The sequence below is a fragment of the Heloderma suspectum genome, chromosome 10 (assembly GCF_057233095.1).
Source record: "Heloderma suspectum isolate Gila_16-S chromosome 10, 16-S_ref, whole genome shotgun sequence".
Classification (NCBI taxonomy): Eukaryota; Metazoa; Chordata; class Lepidosauria; order Squamata; family Helodermatidae; genus Heloderma; species Heloderma suspectum.
The window spans coordinates 27,182,638-27,199,860 of NC_139467.1; the positions used below are offsets into that span (position 1 = coordinate 27,182,638).

The following is a 17,223-nucleotide window of genomic DNA, read 5'->3' on the forward strand; positions in this document are numbered from 1 at the left end:
CGTCCGCTGAACCCCAGCCAGCCAGCCACCCCTGCTCGCCATGCTGTGTGAGCCACCACACAGTCCACAGCCACCCAGTGAGTTCTTGGCAGTTGCCTAGTGAGCACCCAGTGGCCACCCAGTGAGCTCCCGGCAGCCTCTCATTCCCTTAGTGAGCCGCCATTTTTTCTGCAAAATGGTGGCTTGGGTTTTTCCATAAATGTAATGTTGCATAAATGGAGGCCATAGGGCACCATTTACGCAATGTTACAGGCGTAAATGGACTGCTCACCCTGTAACACTGCATAAATGGCCCCTTTATGGCTGCCATTTATGTAACATTACATTTACAGAAAAACCCAAGCTGCTATTTTTTTGCAAAATGGCAGCTCACTGGGAGAACGGACAGCTGCCAGGTGCTCAAAGGCCATGCGGTGGCTAGGCCAGTGGGTCTGGTAAGTGTGGCAGCTCAGCGAGCAGGGGGCCAGGAGGCCTAGTGGGGGGCAGTCCGCTGGACTCCACTCCCCTCTCGGACTCCCACAACATCCCTAGTATTTGATGTGTTTCTGTTTCTGTACTTTGCTTGGCAGTTGTGTTGAGCTTATGTCTAATGACAAAATGGAATTTAAATAAATAGTCTCTCTTTAATTGGGTGACAGCTCTAAGAAACTAGTGTGGGAATCCTGCCCCCCACCCCCAAGGGCTTTGCAACCTACCTCGTACTGAGTTATGAGACCATTGGGCTCCACTGGCTCCTCCCATTTCAGGAAAATCATGTCCTCCAGGGGGGTGAATGTGAGGGACTCCGAAGCAATACCTCCAGGGACTTGAATGGGGAGGGTCGACGAAGAAAATAGGAAAAGAATCAGAAGACAGTCTTGTTACTTATCTTTGTTTCCTGGCTATATATCTAGAACAGAGAATATCATGTACATCATTGCACCCCAAAACTTACAATATTCAATGTAGCACCCCAGCTCCACCCATCTGCTTGCCCTAACTCTTAACATCCAAATATAAACACTTTTCAGATGGTTAAATGGACAGGTGGAGTGTGGAAGTTGGAAACACACCTGCTGTTGCCACCCTTGACCTCTGTGTGTACATCCGATTGTACACAGCTGTGTGCATACAACTTCTGCAACTAGTTCACAATGTAGTGAAGCCTGAGCTCACAGGGACACTGCACTGGATATTTTTTTAATTATTATTATTACTATCAGGGATGCTGATGTCATCTGCCGCCCGCCCCCCTCAGAAACCCTTGTTCCCTCTGAGCTTAGCTGCAATCCACAAAGTAGCTGGGGGAGAAATGGATTTTCCCAGTAACAATATATTGTCTCCTATTGTACTGCAAAGTATTTGGGGGCTTCCTGGTCTTGAATGGGCAATTGAGACTCAGTGGATTTATAAAGAACCTACTCCTGATGGAAATTAAAACTGCTAGAACTGGTTTGTTGACATGGATCCACACATCTGCCTGAATTTTTGGACTCTCCTTGGATGCGTGGCTATGGGCACTGTCATGATCAGCATCTGCACTTCAGAATTAACCACTATGCCAGTGTTAGTGCATGCATAGACACCTTTCCTGACCTGGTGTCCTCCAGACATGTTGCACCAACTCCCATCATCCCCATCCAGCATGGTTGGGGATGATGGAGTTGAAGACCAACACATCTGGAGGGTGCCAGGTTGGGGAAGGATGGTACATGAACTCTTTCTGTGAGATGAATGTTGAATTTTGCAGGATCCAACATCATGTGTCACTGGAAGCAGCAGGAGGGTGGAATGAAAGGCACTTCATACATACAACTCTGTTTGTTTGTTTGTTTATGTACCATTTTTTGAATTGCCCCTCCACTCAATGAGCACTCGGGGCAATGTGCAGCTAAAAGTAAAGTAAGAATAAAAATGCATCAAACTACAAGCAAACACAAACAAACACAAAATGAAACATAGACAGACAAGAATAACTACACTGCAGTAAAATGAGAGGGATAATAGAATCAAAGAGTGGTGTTAGACCTCATGACGTCTTCACCAGCTATCTGAAGGACAGCAAGGGATGAGTTAATGTTCACTCCCTGAAGAGGGAATTCCACAACTGGAGTGTTTCTTCACAAATTATAAGTGAGCCACAAACTGGACATTAAAATAAGGCTGCAATCCTAAGCATGCTTATTTGAAAGTTTCTCCTGTGTTTCCCCCAAATAAAAGGATGTGTTCCCTCAGGACCTATGACCAAACCCCACTCTCTTGGCCTTTAGAAACCACGTGAAAATACATCTGTTCAATTTAGTGTGTATTCTATGGGATTCCTGTCCACTAGATGGTAGCCTCCGAACCTGGGTGTTTCTGAGTATCCTATGCCCTGGCAGGCTACTGCCAGCAAAGCAGGAGTAGTGACGGAGACAATATACACCTCTCTGTCTTCTTTTTTATTTTATTTTTCCTTCTAGACAGACCTCTGAGCCCATCCAGGGAGGCCGTGCTGCCAGGGGCATGAGTGGGGTTGGAGAGGCTACAAGATACAACAGATCCTGGTCTCTTTTCTCCCCTCCCTTCCCCACCCACCAGAACAGCCCCTTTTTATCTCTCTGAGGTCATCCAAGGTTGCTTTTCAAACCTTGGGAAGAAGCCTCCACAGTTCTTTCCAGGGTGGCTGCAAGGGTGTGGGACAGGGGCTTGGGGAAGGAATGGGATGCAGAGTCCCCCTCCTAAAGTCATAGGAATATCTATGGCTTCAGGAGGGAAACTCTGACATATCCTATGGTCCCTGGGATGCTCTCCCAGGGGCCATAGGATTGCTCTGCTAGCCTTTTAAAATATACAGTGTGTGTGTGTGTGTGTGTGCACGTGTCTGTGTGTATACATATGTGCGCGTGCACGTGCGCGCGCACTCACACACAGAGTTAAATGTTCTTGTTTTTATTTATTATTTGGTTCCTCTCCATTCCTCCCCCCCCCCACTCACACACACACACTGTTTTTAATGTTCTTGTTTTTATTGTTTTACTATTTGGTTCCTCTCCATTCCTCCCCCCCCCCACTCACACACACATACACGCACACTGTTTTTAATGTTCTTGTTTTTATTGTTTCATTATTTGGTTCCTCTCCATTCCTCACACACACACACACACACACAGTTTTTAATGTTGTTGTTTTTATTTTTTATTATTTGCTTCCTCTCCATTTTTTCCTCACAACAACCCTGTGAAGTAGGTGAGGCTGAGAGTCAGTGACTGGCCCAAGGTCACCTTGTGAGCTTCATGGATGAGTATTTTGTATCAGAGCATCCCCAGTCCTACCCCGACTCCCTAACCCAGTCTTCCCCACCCTGGCACCTTCCAGAAGTTTGGACCGCATCTCCCAGCATTCCTGGCCATTGTCCAGGCTGGTTCGGGTCTTTGGGGAACAAAAGTCCAAAACACATGGAGAGCACCACACCAGCTATGGCACACTCATCCTGAGCCAGGGAGTGAAACTTTCATGTTGACTTCGAAAGAACAAGTTGAAAAGAGACATTTTAACAGCCAAGGGGGAAATCATGCCATTACCTGAATGCGTTTGCATAATCCAGAGCACTCTGGGCTGATTACAGCAGACAGAGCCCTCAATCCTCCACAAATTAGCACTCAGTCAAAAAACATGCCTGGTGAATCTGCAGGCATTTCTTGTTCATGTATATTTTATAAGGACGGCTTAATTGCCTTTTGCTGAGCCAAGGCAGTCAACCCACTAACTAAAGGCAAAACATGAGAGGCTGAGAGACGAGAGAAAGAGAGAATGGATACCTGAGCAATAGCGGGGTGCAGAGCATGCAACCAGTGTTTGGACTGCACCTCTAAGTTGCCCCGCTATACTGTATAGATCACCCAGTATGATAATTATCTACACAAGGAGTGGACAAAAGGTAGAGTGAGAACTAGTGCCTTACAGTAACTAGTGTCTTCCAGGAGGTCAGCAAGGACTTCTTCTGATTCCCAATTATTTAACAATAACAATAATAGAATGTTGCCCTAAATCGGGGTCCCCAACCTTTTTGGTTCAGTGGGCAGATTTAGCATTTGGGGAAGGTGTCTTGGGCACTCTCACATAATGACTATTGTGGTGGGCGTTGCCATTCACAAAGCACTTGTTTCCCAGAAAGAATACTGATGAGATGGGGGGGGGGCAATTTGCCCAAGAAATTAAGTGAAAGGCTAAGTAAAAGTGTGCAGGGGTGGGGGGCGTGAGCTCCACAACACTAAACCACTCTTTTGAACCCAAATAAAGATGGCTCTGGAGGGCAGAACTTCACTTTGCAGGATGCTAGCCTCCCAATTAAAGATATAAATATAGATACAGATATATAGATATAGATATAAAAACTGAGAAATAAAAGTGAAATCAGGAGGGGCTGGAAGACTCCATGGCACATTGGTACCCACAGGCACCACATTGGAAGCCCCAGCCCTAAATTGTATGGCTGAAATCAAGAAAGCTTGGGGGGAAAGCAGAGTAACCAGGAGTTGTTTTTGTGTGGATGAACTGTGACCTCTATTCGGTTCAGGTAGTCAAAACAAATTCCTGGGCTCCTCATTCTTTAAAGCGTGTGACTTTTGCACCAGGCTCCAGTTGTGGGGATGTTGGAGAAATCCGTTTCAGGAGTGGAGTTCAACAGGTTTTCCTAGGCTCACCCCACCCCCCACCTCCCACACTTCGTTTCAGTTCCTGCTGTGGCACCCGACTCATTCTGCAGTGAGTCGGGCCAGTCTGTGGATTTTCTGGGAATTTTGCACATGGGGAGTGGGGAATGGTTCTGGAATTTGTGGAAATGACGACTGATTTTGTGCTAATTATGGCAGATTTTGCACAAATTCAGCTGCAATTTGTGCACACTGCTCAGAAATTTGTGCAAATTCCTGAACCTCCCCCCCCCACCCCAATGCACAAAAAAAGTTCCCAGAGCTCACTGATGTAATGCGAGTCATACACACTGCAGAAGTCCATCCAGCCAAAAAAAAAAACTGGATTTCACAGCGACGGACATCCCTATCCAGTTGGTAAGAACATAAGAAGAGCTAAGTTGGATCAGACCAAATGCCTGCCTAGTCTAGCATTCTGTACCCACAGTGGCTGACCAAATGCCTGTGGGAAGCCCACAAGCAGGACATGAGCACAAATGCACCCACCTGCTCATGTTCCCAGCAACTGATATTGAGAGTAATGTTGCCTCATTATTACTGAGACTGGAGGTAATATATAGCCATTATGGTGAGTTGCCATTGATGGCCTTATCCTCCATGAATTTGTTGTCTAATCCCCTTTTAAAGTTGTCCAAGTTGATGGCCATCACCACATCTTGTGGTAGCAAATTCCATAGTTTAACAATGCACTGTGTGAAGAAGTCCTTCCTTTCATATGTCCTTAATCTCCCACCATTCAGCTTCATTGGTTGACCTGGAGTTCTAGTATTTGAAGAGAAGGAGAAAATGCACACATACACACTTCCTCCATCATGTATAATTTATTTTATACACCTCTATCATGTCTCCCCTTATATTTTCTCTAAGCTAAAACACCCAAAATCTTGTAACCTTTCTTTATAGTCTCCAGCTCCTTGATCTGGAGTCTAGTAAAGAAACAAAGAAGACCCTGCAAGCCTGAAGTCTGCCCACTTCTGATCCATGCCCTCTACCTTTAAATCAAAGCCAACCTTCTTTAAAGTGTCATGAGACCCAACGAAGGAACCTTGTGAACTATAGTTCTATGAAACTGCTAGGAAGCTTCAGGATGGACTTTTTTTACCTCCACAAAATGATGTTTGAATTAGCCTGCCACCTTGCCTTTTGTCATGCCCTGCCTACCTTGGGGGGGGATAGAAGGCCATGGGGCAGAGGGCATGGCTTGGCTAAAATTAGTGAGAGTCAAGGGTGGAGGTTATGGATTATTTGTTTATTTACCATTTCAATATGGCTGCCCATCAACAGAAGTTATTTCTAAGTCTCACAGAACAGAGAATAAAATGCACTATTAAAATGTGATACCATGAATTGAATACAACAACAAAAACAGTAAAATGTAGCCTAAAGAAAACATTCCTTTCCAGCTGTGGAAAAATAAAACTAAAGTAAAAACCAACTCAGATTATAAGATTTTGTCAAGGCTTCCCCTACTTCTTCCCCCATAATTCAAACATTCTCAGGTCTACAGTTCCCAAATTTATTTGAAGGAAGGCATCAGAGTCAAATCTGCTTAAATTTGTAACACAGATGCACCCAAGACTCAACCAGGGATGGCATCATGTGAATTGGGAACTGGCAGAAGTTGGCTATTTGCTATTGGGTAGACCGTCTTTTCTGAACCTGTCATCCTCCAGACGTTGTGGACTTCAACTCCCATCCCACCTAGCCAGCATGGCCAAAGATCAGGAATGCTGGGGGTCATAGTCCAAAACATCTGGAGGGCATCACGTTTGGGAAGGCTGGTGTAAAAAATGCTAAAGAATAAAATGGGACAGTGGGATAGAGAGGTGAACTTAATCCTATATGAAAGGGGTGAGAAACTTGTGGCCCTCCAGATGTCATTGGACTACAACTCCCATTACCCCTCACCTTTGGCTATGCTGACTAGGGCAGATGGGAGTTGTAGTCCAACATTATCTGGAGGGCCACAAGTTGCTAGAAAACCAAGAAAGGCACAACGGGCTTTCAAAGCGAGCAGACCCTTGATCCATGAACAGTGACAGGGGCAAAAAGACATGGAGCAGCAGGCTCTGCTCTGCTTGCCCTCTAATGTGGCCACATGTCCTCTTTTACAAAAGACTGTCCTCTCTTTGAAGGGCTGACCTGTTCACTTTCGGTTTAACAATGAAGACCCATCATGACTATCATCCACCAGCAGTTAGCACCTGGACAGGCAGGTGCACACAGGTCTCCTGGTCACAGTCTTCCACTCCATGGTGAGATTAGGGATGGACTCACTCTGTCTGGTTTCACTGGGCTGCCGCCGCCCGCCCCAGCTCACCACGCTGCATGAGCCACTACAATACTTGACGAGCGCCCAGCAATTCATGCCTGCAACATTGCGTAAATATCCCCTTTACAGCCGCCATTTATGTAACATTACATATCCGGAAAATCCTGAGCTGTCATTTTTACACAAAATGGAGGCCCTCTAATGGGACAGGCGGCTACTAGGGTTGGCGGAGAATTTCTCCCCGAAACTTCGGGGGGCCGGGCGCCAACGTGTTCGGCCCCCCGAACAAGTTTCGTGGAGAAATCCTCCGAACCCCCCCCCGCCCCCCCCCGGGACGGGACTTACCTTCACCGAATGTCCCTCCTGGTGGCTTGTCCGGATGGCGGTTCGGCGGGTGTTCGAGCGAGGCGGGAGCGGCAGCCGGTCTTTCGACCGGCTGCCGCCGCCGCCGCCATTGCAATGAAAGAAAAAAAAAAACGCCCCCTGATAGGCTACGTGACGATTCACGTAGCCTATCACGGCTAGATTTGCAAAGTCAGCCGTGATAGGCTACATGAATCGTCACGTAGCCTATCACGGGTGACTTTAAAAAAAAAAAAAAAAAGTGTGTACGGATAATGGCGGCCCCCATAGGGAGCCGCCATTCCCGTTCCTTATTTGGTCGCTGTAGTCTACGTAAAGAATTACGTAGACTACGGCGAAAATAAGGGCAACGCTATTTGCGTTGCCCTTATTTTCGCCGTAGTCTACGTAAACATTTACATAGACTACAGCGACTAAATAAGGAACGCGAATGGCGGCTCCCTATGGGGGCCGCCATTAGCATACACGCTTTTTTTTTTAAGTCACCCGTGATAGGCTACGTGACGATTGACGTAGCCTATCATGGCTGACTTTGCAGATCTAGCCGTGATAGGCTACGTGAATCGTCACGTAGCCTATCACGGGGGCTTTTTTTGTTTTTTTTTTAACTTTCGCGTTCGCGGCCGGGCGAGGCGGGAAGCCTCCTCCCCGGCCTGAATTTCGGCCAGGGCAAGGCGGGAAGCCTTCCCCCCGGCCTGAATTTCGGCCGGGGCGAGGCGGGAAGCCTCTCCCCCCGGCCTGAACTTCGCGGGGGGAGCAGCGAAGCGCCTCCCCCCCACCGCGAATGTCCTTCGAGGACAGGTAAGTGACTTTCGTCCACCCCTAGCGGCTACCAGGCACTCTTGGGTGCTCGGCAAGTGGGTCCGGTAAGTGGCAGCAGCTCAACGAATGGGGTCTGGGAGACTGAGTTGGAGGGAGAACATTGGACTCTACCCACTTCTTGGACTCCCACAACATCCCTAGGTGTGATGTACTGCAATTCTATTTAATTATTTTAATTATTCTTAATTATGTTAATTATGTTAATTATTGGAGGTTGTCCATTGGACTCCACCCCCTTCTTGGTGTCAAGGGCTCCTTGGAGGCCTCTCTCAGTCTAATCCAGTAGCCAAGTCCAGACACAGACAAATGGATTCTCTTCAAAGCTTTATTCCTCTTTTACAACTTAACAACTCTACCATTAGCAACTAGATCTGAGCAGCAGAGTACCTATGCCCTATGTTGGAAAAGTTGGTCCCCGATTGAAAGGGAATTACTGGCAGACCCCTGAACTTAAGGACTAGGGAGAGTCCCTCCCCTTTTCCCTTGGATCCTCTGGGCGCAGCCGTTGTTTGCGCGCCAACAGGGCACTACGCCTCCTTTCTGCGCCCTCCATTTGGTGCCGCTCTCTGCGTCGGCGTCGCGCGTCCACCAAGTCTACTTCCCGTGCTCAGTCACTCCCTGGACCGCTATCTAAGCTAGGAATGCTGGTGGGAGGAATCTCCGTCAGCTGTTGACCCTGGGAAAGAGGAGCGCACTCCTCTCCCAGGAGCGACTGCTCTTCCTCAGAATCAGAACTACTCTGGGATTCTATGGGCTCAGTGTCCACCCTGACACTTGGACTCCCACAACATCCCTAGGTGAGATGTACTGTAATGCTATTTAATTTTGTTAATTATTAATTATGTTAATTATGTTAATTATTGGACGGTGTCCATTGGACTCCACCCCCTTCTTGGACTCCCACAACATCCCTAGGTGTGATGTACTGTAATTCTATTTAATTATTTTAATTATTGTTAATTATGTTAACTATGTTAATTATTGGAGGGAGTCCATTGGACTCCACCCCCTTCTTGGACTCCCACAAGATCCCTAGGTGAGATGTACTGTAATGTTATTTAATTTTGTTAATTATTGTTAATTATGTTAATTACTTTGATTGTGTGGATCACAACAAACTGTGGCAAATTCTTAAAGTGATGGGAGTACCAGACCACCTTACCTGTCTCCTGTACGAGGGTCAAGAAGCAACAGTAAGAACCGGACATGGAACAAGCGAGTGGTTCAAAATTGGGAAAGGAGTACGACAAGGCTGCATATTGTCACCCTGCTTATTTAACTTATATGCAGAGTACATCATGAGAAATGCCGGGTTGGATGAATCAGAGGTTGGAATTAAGATTGCTGGGAGAATTATCAACAACCTCCGATATGCAGACCATACCACCCTAATGGCAGAAAGTGAAGAGGATCTCAAGAGCCTCTTGTTGAGGGTGAAAGAGGAGAGTGCAAAAGCTGGTTTGAAACTCAACATTAAAAAAACTAAGATCATGGCATCTGGCCCTATCACTTCCTGGCATATAGAAGGGGAAGAAATGGAAGCAGTGACAGATTTTACTTTCTTGGGCTCCAAGATCACCGCAGATGGTGACTGTAGCCATGAAATTAAAAGACGCTTGCTCCTTGGGAGGAAAGCTATGGCAAACCTAGACAGCATAGTAAGAAGCAGAGACATCACCTTGCCAACAAAGGTCCGTCTAATCAAAGCTATGGTTTTCCCAGTAGTGATGTATGGCTGTGAGAGCTGGACTATAAGGAAGGCTGAGCGCCGAAGAATTGATGCTTTCGAACTGTGGTGCTGGAGAAGACTCTTACGAGTCCCCTGGACTGCAAGGAGGACAAATCAGTCCATCCTAAAGGAAATCAACCCTGAGTGCTCATTGGAAGGACAGATACTGAAGCTGAAGCTCCAATATTTTGGCCACCTAATGCGAAGAGAAAACTCTCTGGAAAAGACCCTGATGCTGGGAAAGACTGAAGGCAAAAGGAGAAGGGGACGGCAGAGGATGAGATGGCTAGATAGCATCACCGATGCAATGAATATGAACCTGAGCACACTCCGGGAGAGTGCGCAGGACAGGAAGGCCTGGCGTGCTATGGTCCATGGGGTCACGAAGAGTCGGACACGACTGAACGACAACAAATGTTAATTACTGGATGGTGTGCATTGGACTCCACCCCCTTCTTGGACTCCCACAACATCCCTAGGTGAGATGTACTATAATTCTATTTAATTATGTTAATTACTGTTAAATTTGCATCTTTGCATAGACACTTGCATCTATGAATATAAATTAGCCTTGGCAAATGTTGACCTCTTTTCTGGTGATGCACTTCCTCTCTCTGAGCAATTTAAAAGCAGCCACCCTATTCCCTCTCCCTCTGGATGGCTAAGTGGATTGGACTGGGACCAAGGGAGAAGGGAAGTGAATAGGAAAGGGTGACAGCAGTGAGGATAAGGTGGGCCTTTTCATGGAGAGGACCCACTAAATGCATCTTGTCCAAGGGCTCCCCAAATCCTGATGCCAGTACTGATGTCTAGCCAGCAACTGCTGAAATATAACCACTCCAGCAGGGCTCACTGGCACTGCGGCAGGGCCCTCCCACCTGCCTGTTTCTCCGGCCACAAGATTATCTGGCAGTAACAGTCAAGTCTTGGAAGTCAGCCACCATTTTAAATTTCTGACAGTGCCTGGAGCCACGCTATGTCGGGACATCATGAGAAATTCAAAATGGCAGGTGGCTTCCAGCCACCCAGTGCAGTTCATAGTGCTGTTGCTGCCTACCACCAATAAGCCCTGAGGGTGGGCAACAATAACAGCAGGACCCACTAAGATGGTCCTTTGCTGGGTGGACCCTCACACCTGAAGCAAGTAGTAGGCATACCTGCTATTACATTTCATTCCACATTAATGCATGACAGAGCGCCTCTCCCAACACAAACCTACCCGTACACTATGCTCAATATCTAAGGCCCTCCTCTGGCTGCCTACACCGAGGGAAGCTCGGAAGACAGCAACAAGGGAGAGGGCCTTTTCAGTGGTGGCCCCCAAATTATGGAATGATCTCCCTGACAAGGCCTGCCTGGCGCCAGCATTGTTATCATTTCGGTGCCAGATTAAGACCTTTCTCTTCTCCCAGGCATTCAACAGTATATGATAAGTGTTTAATCGATCCTGGAATGTCTTATGATTACAGTTGTTTGTTTTTGAGATTGTTTTAGATATATATTTCCTTTGTGTATATTGTCTGTTCATGTGTTTTTATGTAAATGGTTTTTAATCTCTGTATAGTGTAATTTTTCCCCCATCATGGATCACTGCCTTGTTGTGGAGAAGGGACTTGCGTAACTCAATGAAGCCATAAGTTATGCCGTGCAGGGCCACCCAAGATGGGCAGGTCATGGTGGAGAGTTCTGACAAAATGTGGTCCAGTGGAGAAGGAAATGGCAACCCACTCCAGTATTCTTGCCAAGAAAACCCCATGGAACGTATCACAAGGCTAAAAGATATGATGCCGGAGGATGAGCCCCTCAGGTCGGAAGGTGTCCAATATACTAATGGGGAAGAGCAGAGGGAATTTCCAAGTAGCGCCAGAAAGAGTGAAGCGGCTGGGCCAAAGCCGAAAGGACACTCAGCTGTGGATGTGTTTGGTGGTGAAAAGAAAATCCGATGCTGTAAAGAACAATATTGGTTAGGAACCTGGAATGTCAGATCAATGAATCAAGGTAAGCTGGAGGTGGTCAAACATGAGATGGCAAGATTGAACATCGACATCTTGGGAATCAGTGAACTAAATTGGACAAGCATGGGCGAATTTAATTCAGGTGACCATCATATCTACTACTGTGGGCAAGAATCCCTTAGAAGAAATAGAGTAGCACTCATAGTCAACAAAAGGGTGGGCAAAGCAGTACTGGGGTACAATCTCAAAAACGACAGAATGATCTCAGCACAAATCCAAGGCAAACCATTCAACATCACAGTAATTCAAGTCTATGCCCCAACCACTGAGGCCGAAGAAGCTGAGGTTGATCGGTTCTATGAAGACCTACAACACCTTCTAGAACTAACACCAAGAAAAGATGTCCTCTTCATCATAGGGGATTGGAATGCCAAAGTAGGAAGTCAAGACATCACCGGGATAACAGGCAAGCATGGCCTTGGTGTACAAAATGAAGCAGGACAAAGGCTAATAGAGTTTTGCCAAGAGAACACACTGATCATAGCAAACACTCATTTCCAACAGCACAAGAGGCGACTGTACACATGGACATCACCAGATGGTCAATATCGAAATCAGATTGATTATGTCCTTTGCAGCCAAAGCTGGAGAAGCTCCATACAGACAGTAAAAACAAGACCTGGAGCTGACTGTGGCTCAGATCATGAGCTGCTCCTTGCAAAATTTCGTCTTAAATTGAAGAACGTAGGGAAAACCACTAAACCATAAAGGTATGACCTAATTCATATCCCTTATGAATATATAGTGGAGGAGAGGAATAGATTTAAGGGATTAGACCTGATAGACAGAGCGCCTGAGGAACTATGGATGGAGGTCTGTAACATTGTTCAGGAGGCAGCAACTAAATCCATCCCAAAGAAAAAGAAATGCAAGAAAGCAAAGTGGCTGTCAGATGAGGCTTTAAAAGTAGCTGAGGAAAGAAGGGAAGTGAAAAGCAAGGGAGAAAGGGGAAGCTATATCCAACTAACTGCAGAGTTCCAGAGAATAGCAAGGAGAGACAAGAAGGCCTTCTTAAATGAACAATGCAAAGAAATCGAGGAAAACAATAGAATGGGAAAGACTAGACATCTTTTCAAGAAAATGGGAGATCTCAAGGGAACGTTTTGTGCAAAGACGGGCATGATAAAAGACAAAAAAGGCAGGGACCTAACAGAAGCAGATGAGATTAAGAAGAGGTGGCAAGAATACACAGAAGAACTATACAGGACAGATCTGAATGTCCCTGATAGCCATGATAGTGCAGTCACTGAACTTGAGCCGGACATCCTAGAGAGTGAAGTCAAGTGGGCCTTAGGAAGCATTACTAACAACAAAGCTAGTGGAGATGACAGTATTCCAGCTGAGCTATTTAAGATCCTAAAAGATGATGCTGTTAAAGTGCTGCACTCAATATGCCAACACATTTGGAACACTCAACAGTGGCCACAAGACTGGAAAAGGTCAGTTTACATTCCAATTCCAAAGAAGGGCAATGCCAAAGAGTGTTCGAACTACTGTACAATTGCGCTCATTTCACATGCCAGCAAGGTGACGCTCAAGATCCTACAAGCTAGGCTTCAGCAGTATGTGAACTGAGAACTACCGGAAGTACAAGCTGGGTTTCAAAGAGGCAGAGGAACTAGAGATCAAATCGCCAACATTCGCTGGATCATGGAGAAAGCACGAGAATTCCAGAAAAACGTCTCTTTCTGCTTCATTGACTACGCTAAAGCCTTTGATTGTGTGGATCACAACAAACTCTGGCAAATTCTTAAAGAGATGGGACTACCAGACCACCTTACCTGGTCTCCTCAGAAACTTGTAAGAGGGACAAGAAGCAAGTGTAAGAACCAGACATGGAACAACCAAGTGGTTCAAAATTGGGAAAGGAGTATGACAAGGCTGTATATTGTCGCCCTGCTTATTTAACTTATATGCAGAGTACATCATGAGAAACGCCGGGTTGATTGAATTACAGGTTGGAATTAAGATTGCCGGGAGAATGATCAACAACCTCAGATACGCAGACGATACCACCCTAATGGCAGAAAGCGAAGAGGATCTAAAGAGCCTCTTGTTGAAGGTGAAAGTGCAGAGTGCTAAAGCTGGTTTGAAACTCAATATTAAAAAAACTAAAATCATGGCATCTGGCGCCATCACTTCCTGGCATATAGAAGGGGAAGAAATGGAAGCAGTGACAGATTTTATTTTCTTCGGCTCCAAGATCACCACAGACAGTGACTGTAGCCATGACATTAAAAGACGCTTGCTCCTTGGGAGGAAAGCTATGGCAAACCTAGACAGCATAGTAAGAAGCAGAGACATCACCTTGCTGACAAAGGTTCGTATAATCAAAGCTATGGTTTTCCCAGTAGCAACCTATGGCTGTGGGAGCTGGAGTATAAGGAAGGCTTAGCGCCGAAGAATTGATGGTTTCGAACTGTGGTGCTGGAGAAGACTCTTACGAGTCCCCTGGACTGCAAGGAGGTCAAATCAGTCAATCCTAAAGGAAATCAACCCTGACTGCTCATTGGAAGGACAGATACTGAAGCTGAAGCTCCAATATTTTGGCCACCTAATGCGAAGAGAAAACTCTCTGGAAAAGACCCTGATGCTGGGAAAGATTGAAGGCAAAAGGAGAAGGGGACGGTAGAGGATGAGATGGCTAGATAGCATCACTGATGCAATGAATACGGACTTGAGCACACTCCGGGAGAGAGCGCAGGACAGGAAGGCCTGGCGTGCTATGGTCCATGGGGTCACGAAGAGTCGGACACGACTGAACAACAACGAACAACATAGTGTAAGTTTAATGTTTTTAATCTTTGTAAACTGCCCAGAGAGCTCCAGCTATTGGGTGGTATAGAAATCTAAATAATAAAAATAATAAAAATAATAATAATGCATCTGATATTCCCTCTTTTGAACCCAGCCCAGGTGCTACATGGCAGCACTCGGTCCATCAGGGTTCCACAAGCACATCATCCTCTGCCAGAAAGGATGAGCATGCCGGTCATTTCCCCAGACATGCAACTTGTGCTAGGGATGGCGGAGAATTTCTCCCCGAAACTTCGGGGGGCCGAGCGCCAACGTGTTCGGCCCCCCGAACAAGTTTCGGGGAGAAATCCTCCGCCCCCCCCGCCCCCCCCCGGGACGGGACTTACCTTCCCTGAATGTCCCTCCCGGCGGCGGGTCCGGCTGGCAGTTCGTCCGGTGTTCGAGCGGGGCGGGAGCGGCAGCCGGTCTTTCGACCGGCTGCCGCCCCCGCCATTGCAATGAAAGAAAAAAAAAAACCGTCCCCTGATAGGCTACGTGACGATTCACGTAGCCTATCACGGCAAGATTTGCAAAGTCAGCCATGATAGGCTACGTGAATCGTCACGTAGCCTATCACGGGTGACTTTAAAAACAAACAAAAAAAAGTGTGTACGGATAATGGCGGCCCCCATAGGGAGCCGCCATTCCCGTTCCTTATTTGGTCGCTGTAGTCTACGTCAATGTTTACATAGACTACGGCGAAAATAAGGGCAACGCTATTTGCGTTGCCCTTATTTTCGCCGTAGTCTAAGTAAACATTGACGTAGACTACAGCAACTAAAGGACAGGAAGGCCTGGCGTGCTATGGTCCATGGGGTCACGAAGAGTCGGACACGACTGAACGACTGAACAACAACAACAACAACAGCAACTAAATAAGGAACGCGAATGGCGGCTCCCTATGGGGGCCGCCATTCGCGTACGCGCTTTTTTTTTTTTTTTTAAAGTCACCCGTGATAGGCTACGTGACGATTCACGTAGCCTATCACGGCTGACTTTGCAGATCTAGCCGTGATAGGCTACGTGAATCGTCACATAGCCTATCAGGGGATGTTTTTTTGTTTTTTTTTTTACTTTCGTGTTCGCGGCCAGGCGAGGCGGGAAGCCTCCTCCCCGGCCTGAATTTCGGCCGGGCGAGGCAGGAAGCCTCCCCCCCCGGCCTGAATTTCGGCCGGGTGAGGCGGGAAGCCTCCCCCCCCCCCGGCCTGAACTTCGCGGGGGGAGCAGCGAAGCGCTCCCCCCCACCGCGAAAAAGCTGCGAGAAAAGGTAAGTGACTTTCGTTCACCCCTAACTTGTGCCACCAGCTGCTCCAATTCCTACTGACTGGACTTTGTGCAAATTTCTAATCTCCAGGCAATTTGGCTGGATTAGTGGAGCCTTGTCGTTCCCTCTAATTATCAACACCCCACCATAATAACAATGATAAACAACAGTAAAAATTGGAGACATAACCAGGATCAATATTCACTGATTTAGGAGAGATTTCCCCCCACCCCACCCTCTTATTCCCCAATCTCAAGGATGTCATTAAGGAGGAACTGAGCAGGCAATTGCCTTTGCAAAGAACACTATTCACAGACAGCCTCATCTGCCACAAGCTTTACAGCACCCTCTAATTTTAGGCAGAATCAAGCAATTATACTGTCTTTAGAAAAACCAGAAAGGCAGGGAGGGGGGAGCAAACCATTACCCTCCACATACAGGGACAGAGCTGGTGAAAACAGCAGAAGACGGGAGTCCAACAACATTATTCAAGCCCATTAGCTGCACCTTTCTGAAATGTCCTGGGTGGAAACAGGCTTTGGGGGTTACGTGAATGATATTGTTGGCATTAAAGCTATTATTCACTTTATTGCAATCATTAGAGCTTTGTCAGACTCCAGGATTGGGTGAAAAGGCCGGAGGTCTGTAATCTGTCTGCCAAAGCCAAGCTGAACATTCCCTGAAAATGAATTATGATTCTTACTTAAAACAATAACCAAAACATCGGGTTTTGTTTTGTGTGTTTTTTCAATCTAGTCATAAATAAACCTGTTGTTTAGCACAAGCCACATGAATGGGGTGTGTGAATGCAGCTCACATGAAGAACTGGGTTGCCCATTGGCTACGGGTATCCATAGGGATGTTGGAGGAATCCATCCGGGATGTGGAGCTTGCCGAGTTTTCATCAGCTTGGTCCCCTGGACTTCGGCTCATTGCCCACAAACTGGCTCAACTCGATCTGCATCAAGTCAGGCCAGTTTGCAGATTTTCCTTTAAAAAAAAAATTATTATTATTTGCATAAATAGAAAGTTGCACAAATTGCAACTGCAATTTGCATAATTTCCACAAATTTCAGTTGAAAATTGCACAAATTGTTCAAAGTGCAGTTGCAATTTGAGCAACTTCCTATTTACAGATTTTTTTAAAAAAATGGGGAAAGTTCCCTGATTTCTGGAAAAGCCTGCAGCTTGGCTCCGAAATGCAAACTGAGTTGGGGGCACTGTGGAAATCCAATGAGCCCAAAAAGGGATGGATTTCCCACCAACAAACATCCCTAGATATCCCTATT

At 46.5% G+C, this 17,223-nt stretch overlaps 1 protein-coding gene across 1 annotated transcript in view; it reads right to left on the reverse strand.

The window, feature by feature from the left end:
- Window positions 1-17,223, reverse strand: part of PTPRU (protein tyrosine phosphatase receptor type U) — a 622,411-nt gene that overhangs the window by 238,829 nt on the left and 366,359 nt on the right. The window contains exon 9 of the mRNA XM_084815602.1: window positions 696-805. Coding sequence (XP_084671728.1) covers window positions 696-805 — 110 coding nt within the window. The remainder of the gene's footprint in view (window positions 1-695; window positions 806-17,223) is intronic.